The 6,492-nt window shown below is 38.9% G+C and overlaps 2 protein-coding genes and 1 non-coding gene across 3 annotated transcripts; all 3 read right to left on the bottom strand.

The window, feature by feature from the left end:
* Positions 1-230: 230 nt before the first annotated feature.
* On the bottom strand, positions 231-2,292 carry LOC125187503 (protein DETOXIFICATION 24-like). The gene is made up of 7 exons (XM_048084102.1): positions 2,021-2,292; positions 1,408-1,949; positions 1,254-1,340; positions 1,123-1,179; positions 805-1,043; positions 520-725; positions 231-443 (listed from the first exon to the last, which is right to left on the bottom strand). Exons 1-7 carry the CDS (start codon positions 2,270-2,272, stop codon positions 399-401), a joined length of 1,428 nt encoding a protein of 475 aa, XP_047940059.1. The 5' UTR covers positions 2,273-2,292; the 3' UTR covers positions 231-398.
* Positions 2,293-2,558: 266 nt separating this feature from the next.
* TRNAQ-CUG lies at positions 2,559-2,630 on the bottom strand. The gene has a single exon. It is a non-coding gene; the product is annotated as a tRNA-Gln (tRNA).
* Positions 2,631-2,680: 50 nt separating this feature from the next.
* LOC125186637 (protein DETOXIFICATION 24-like) lies at positions 2,681-5,373 on the bottom strand. Its single transcript, XM_048083043.1, has 9 exons — positions 5,319-5,373; positions 4,592-4,842; positions 3,968-4,509; positions 3,797-3,883; positions 3,664-3,720; positions 3,351-3,589; positions 3,167-3,285; positions 3,004-3,090; positions 2,681-2,935 (listed from the first exon to the last, which is right to left on the bottom strand). The coding sequence occupies exons 1-9, from the start codon at positions 5,356-5,358 to the stop codon at positions 2,858-2,860; spliced, it is 1,500 nt and encodes a 499-aa protein (XP_047939000.1). The 5' UTR covers positions 5,359-5,373; the 3' UTR covers positions 2,681-2,857.
* Positions 5,374-6,492: the final 1,119 nt, after the last annotated feature.

Raw genomic sequence — 6,492 nt, 5'->3', positions numbered from 1 at the left:
AAAGAATAGACTCGCGTATGGTGGAACGGAGAGAGTACTATTTAGGTTTGGTGTGATTTAGAGTGTTCGGATACACATAGTTTGCTCACCCAAAAAAGAGAGGGGTTAAGTTAGTTGGAGACGAATTGATAATAATTTAGATTTGAAGTGAAGATCAAATTGCCATATTATTTTACCCAACTTGCAATTTGGGTGAGTTGAAAAGTTTACGTTTACGTGACAAACGAGAATTGAGCTAATGTTGATGTATTTAGAGGCAATCAATTCATGTTACGTTGTACACGTTATTTGCTAATATGGGAAATCTAGATTTTACACATTTTTCATATGAAAACCATGAAACTTTCAAGTTACAACTGAAAAAGCATACACAACAAACTCTGATTTTCAGAATCAAATTATTCCAAGTTCCATCTCTTTAGACGTGTTGAAGTCTTCAACACCTGTTCATGGAAAAGAAAACAAAATTATGATAATATCGATTATTGGAATAAAGAATTTGTTGGTATTATTAGTGACCTCTTTATCCCAATTTGTTTTCCAAACCAAGTAGATCATGGCACAAGTCTCAGTTAGAACTCCAAAGGCAAGCCCTAACCATATCCCCTCTACTTGAAGATGAAGCACGTATCCAAGCACAACTCCTACCGGCAGTCCAATTCCATAGAAACAAACCAAATTTATGACCGCCACCTTCGTTTGCAGACCCGATCCTATAGCCACACCTAGCAAGACAACACAAACACACACAAAATGGGATCTCAACATTTACAACAAAATCTGTATTTGGGAGTTAAAACTGACCAGAGAGGACCGGGTAAATGCTAGCAAACAAGGCTGAAAATGCTAGAAGAAGTGAGAGACGAGAGGCTGTGTGGATGACTGCCTCATCATCGGTGAAGAAATATGTGATGTTGGTGCTGAATAGGAAGCAGATGATCCAAAACAAGAGCCCTATTGAAGTAGAGGTGCCCATTAGCACTTTGATTGAGAATCTCACCGCTCCCGCGTCCCCTCTCCCTAGCTCATTTCCAACCCGAACACTGAGTGAAACACTTTTTCAGTCATATCACAAAGAGGAGATAATATATAGGAGATGAGAGGAAGGATTAAATCTTGTACCATGCAGCACCCATAATTCCCATGATTAACATCAACAGCCAAGTAACTATATTGAGGCTGCAATTAAATAAAATACTCAGTAAATGATAGTAAAAATAAAAAAAACATGAATTAGTAGAGTGTTTACATACCTAATGGAAAATGCATTTATAGCAACTTGTGCATTTTCCATGTATCCAGCCAGCAACACCAGAATTGCATAGTACCACAGCTCCAGACTGCAACAGAGGGAGGATGTCATATCAAACAATAAGGAATGGAATTAGAGAAATTTATGAGTTTTACCATATCATTACACCAGATGACAGTGAGAGCTTCACAACTGGCCATATATCCTTGAAGACGGCTGTACTAAAACCTCTCCATGTCTCCGGACACCAACCTCCGAAAATGTACACAAATTCCCCCAAAACAAGAAGCCAAGAAGAGACGCATAGCGCAGCCATAGCGCCATCCAATCCAAAATCCAAAACATACACAAGAAGATAAGAAAACGCAACTTGGATCACAAACTGGAAACCCGATAGCCAGGCAACGATCATGTTCTTCTGCTGCGCTTGCAAGTACATCTGTATGGTCAAATTAAAGATGAGTGCGTATACGTATGGAATGAAGCAGAGAGATATATAGCCAGCAGATTCCGCTATCTCTTTCTGTTGGCCAACGAGTTTGAAGATCTGCGCCCCAAAGACGAAAACAGGGAGCAAAAGAGTGAGAGTGATGAGATCAATGAGCCATGAGCGCTGCAGGTAGATTCCCATCATCTCATACTGCTTCGCCCCGAATGCCTGCCCACATAGAGTCTCGGTTGCACTCGACATCCCAATCTGTTTACATTTCATAAATCATAACCAATACTTGTACTACTTAAACATTTGAAATGAAAAAAGATATATACCAATATGCCGTTGACGAAACGGACGCTTAGAGTTTGGACGAGAGCATAGCCGGCAAGATCGACGGCGCTGATGTGGCCGATAAAAGATTGTGTAACGACGATGGTGCCGAAAGAGCTCACTCTTGCGATCACGCTTGGCGTCGCAATCCTCCATATTTTCTTTGATTCTTCACATATTCTTGCTTTCAAATCACCACCTTCTTTTCCATCCAAAAGCCTCTCTTCAATGCTGTTAATGTTATCATCGTCCATGCTTGCTGTGAGCTCGAACTCTATCCCCTCTGCTGCCCTTTTATTTTAATAATAATAATAATAGCAGTTGAATATTTATTGGAGAGGGCTCCATGTGATAGCTCAGTGTAGAATTATGTTTTAGTAGTAGAATTATGTTTCACTTTTTCGGTTTTGCAATTACAAAATAGCATTCTTGTTTTGCTTGTAATGGACAATCAATCATTTCATTCTTCAAACTTTTTTTTGAAGACTAAAATTTAAAATGCAACTTATTTTAGAAAAAAAGAGAGTAAAATTTAAAAGTAGGTCCCACCGAGACTTGAACTCGGGTTACTGGATTCAGAGTCCAATGTCCTAACCACTAGACCATGGGACCAGTTGATGCTATCATTTACCCGTATTTAATACTGTACAGAAACAACTAACTACTGGGAAATATTTAATGTCATTCCTTTCTTTAAATTGTACCAAACCGCAATCCTTGTATGGACCACCGACATACAAAAATAAGGTAGTGGGGTGTGTAACAACTAACAAATTACATTATTCAAATGCTTGAAATAAGTTAAAACAAAGATACATATATAGTTGCTGTATTATAACTTAGCAAGCAATGTGCTTATCATTATCCGATGTTGATTCCAAATACCATTTCTTGAGACGTGCTGATGTTTTGGATACCTGCCACAATCCAAATATTAGTATATTGTACTCCTCAAATAAAAACATGAAAGATTGATTTCACTCACCTCTTCATCCCAGTTTGTTCTCCATATCAAGGTGCTCAATGAACATGTCTGAGTCAAAACTCCTCCAGTCAGCCCAACCCATATGCCCTGTAGTGTCCACCATTCACCAATACAATTTACAAAGTGTTGATTTACCAAGGACTAAATGTTGATTTAAACTTACCTGAACACCAAGATTAAACCAGTATCCTAGAACAATTCCAACAGGTAACCCAATCCCATAGAAGCAGATCAGGTTGATCACAGCCACCTTACTTTGTAGCCCTGATCCCACAGCCACACCTGTCGTAATGGCAATGAGATTTGATTCTAAACAAGGAGGAGGAAGGTTTTCAAGACCAACGTACCCGAGAGCACCGGGAAGATGCTGCCAAGCAACACAGTGAATGCTAGCAGAACTGAGAGGCCTGAGATTGTCTCCGCCACTTCCGCCTCGCTGGTGAACAAGTATCCGATGCTCTTTCCAAAAGCCAAGCAGAGGATCCAGAACAAAATCCCCATTGTAAGTGAGGTGGCCATTATCACCTTGATTGAGAATCTCACCGCTTCCGCATTTCCACTGCCAAGCTCATTTGCAACACGAACGCTGTTTTGCGATGCAAAAACAGTCATTGATGGTGATGGGATTTTCAATTTCTTTTTGCAAGAAAACTTTCATACCATGCAGCTCCCATGATGCCGAGGATGATCATCACAATCCAAGCATTGATGTTGAGGCTGAAAACTCCCACTACTTTAATCACAACTACAAAGTTTGAATGTGTGTAGAGAAACATGAAAAGTGATTGGGTACCAAATGGAGAAGGCAGAGATGGAGACTTGAGCATCTGTTGTGTAGCCTGCCAGCAACACCAGAATGGCGTAGTACCAAAGTTCAAGGCTGCAAGTGCAAGACAATGTGCAACGCTTCAATAAGAAGACGAAGACATGAAATAACACAATAAATGGCGATGATCATATATACCATATCATGGCACCAGATGAGACAGAGAGCTTGACAACCGGCCACAAGTCCTTAGCTGCAGCAATGGAGAAGCCCTTCCAGGTGTCGGGGCACCACCCACCAAAGATGTAGACGAACTCCCCCACAACCAGAAACCAGGAAGATATGCAGAGGGCAGCCATGGCACCAGGAAGTCCGAGGTCAAGAACAAAGACAAAGAGCCAGGAACAGAGAAGGTGGATGGCAAACTGCAGAGCTGAGAGCCAGGCGATGATGAGGTTCTTCTGCTGAGCCTGCAGGTACATCTGCACGGTGAGGCTGAAGATGAGGCTGATGACGAATGGGATGAACCAGAGAGAGATGTATCCAGCAGATTTGGCGATGGCTTCATCCTGGCCGAGGAGGTTGAAGATTTGAGTGCCGAAGAGGAAGACAGGAAGCAGGATGAGGAGTGTGATGAGATCAATTATCCATGATCTTTGGAGATAGATTCCCATCATGTGATACTGCTTCGCCCCGTATGCCTGTCCGCACAGAGTCTCTGTTGCGCTCGACATCCCAATCTGCCAATATATGTACTCCATTAATTATTCATTCCAACAGCAACTCAACATGGAGTATAAGTATATGTTATAGTTTAGCTACCAGTATTCCATTCACAAAGCGGACGCTGAGGGTTTGAACGAGCGCGTAACCAGCAAGATCCACCGCGCTTATGTGCCCAACGAAAGACTGCGTCACCACTATAGTTCCAAATGAACTCACTCTTGAGATCACACCGGGAGTTGCAATCCTCCATATTTTCTTCGATTCCCTACAGATTCTGCCCTTCAAATTGCCACCTTCTTCTTCTTGCTCCGCCTTGAAACTCAGCAGCCTCTCTTGAATGTTGTTATCTTCATCCATGGCAATACAAAAGTAGTGGAAAATCACCTCAATATATATATGTATATATAAAGGCAAAGGACCTTCTATTGTAGATTTGTAGTCAATAGGAAAAGTGCTTGCTATCCAAGTAATGATTCTATTCTTACTTTATGCCATTTTCTACACTAGATGGGGCCTTGCTCAAGTAAGAACAATATTGAAAATGAGGGGTTTCAGCAAGAAAGGAAGGAAATCCCATCATGAACAAGGTAAATGTGATTGGTTTTGTATGATGATAATTTAAAGAAAGGAAAAGCAAAATTGAATGACTACTGCAATCAAATGAAGACGACTCCAACAACTCCTCATTGTCAATCGACGCAAACTATTTAATTCAAACATCAATGGTGCCACTTATTTCTTCCTATTTCCCACTTTAGATTTTGGGACAGTGACAAGAAAATTTAGTCATTCCAAACAAATTCCCCATATGTAATAACATAACCTTGATGATTTTTTAATGTGATGGTGCCTACACATGGCATAGCCTCCTAGATTTGTTGAACAATAAATACTAATATTGGAAAGGTAGCTCTGTGTTTGGTAATGGAGATTTTCTAGTTTATGTTGATTTTACTATTATTATGAAACCAAATGCCAATCAACTTTATATAAAATCATAGATATCAATTGAAATAAAAAATAGGATACGGGAACTTGTGTTTTTTTATATGTATTTTTGTTGTATTATACTACCATTCTGCATTATTGATTGAGAAATCCAATAAATAGTATTCTGCAATTTTATATTATTGGAAAGATGTAGTTTGACGACATTCACACAGAATTTGTCCACAAACAGCTTTTATGATTATCCTTCAAGGACAATATAATTTGATATTCTCCGAAAAGGCTGCTCCCTTTGTATTATATAAGATTTCGCTTTCAAATGATAGTAGACCGTAGACGTAAACAATTTGAATATCTACAAGTTGCATTTCTCGTGTCCACGCACCATGAAAGGATAAAGTTGCTATTAATTTACGACTACTTTAGTTGAATTTAGTTTCTAAACAAAATAAATGTTCCATATAAATATCAGAGACCGGCTGGTTGAGCATGTAGTATACTGTATACGTCGTTTTAAAACTTCCATCCCCAAATAAGCTATATTTTCTTTTTCGTTCGTCCTATAATAATAGTTCATATTCATTTATAGTAATCTTTTTTTCATTCTCTTTTACTTTATTATTTATGGGCCCACCATACACTACACAATTTTAACTACATTTTCTCATTCTCTATTACTTTACCAATTATATATTAAAACTCGTACCAACCCCAAATAACTTATTTCTATGGGTTCGGAGAGAGTATGTTTTTTTCCGTATAGTAACATGGCTAATTGATAAATCTGCTCATCTTCATTTTGTACTATACGTTGTCTGTTGAAGTATAAGAGCATTCACAATAATGAAATATATTTTGCTTTATAAATCAGCTCATCTCCATTTACTTCCAGTCATATCAGTATTTTATCATCCAGTCCAAACACTTGAATAATTCCCTATATAAATGCGTCCATCCCATTTTCCACCTCACCACTATTTTTAATTATTTTAATTTTTGTGTTTATCAATTAAAGTAAATATCAAAACACAAATAAATTGAAGGCAAGA

The sequence above is a fragment of the Salvia hispanica genome, chromosome 5 (assembly GCF_023119035.1).
Source record: "Salvia hispanica cultivar TCC Black 2014 chromosome 5, UniMelb_Shisp_WGS_1.0, whole genome shotgun sequence".
Taxonomy (NCBI): domain Eukaryota; kingdom Viridiplantae; phylum Streptophyta; class Magnoliopsida; order Lamiales; family Lamiaceae; genus Salvia; species Salvia hispanica.
This window is presented reverse-complemented; position numbering and strand designations above follow the sequence as displayed.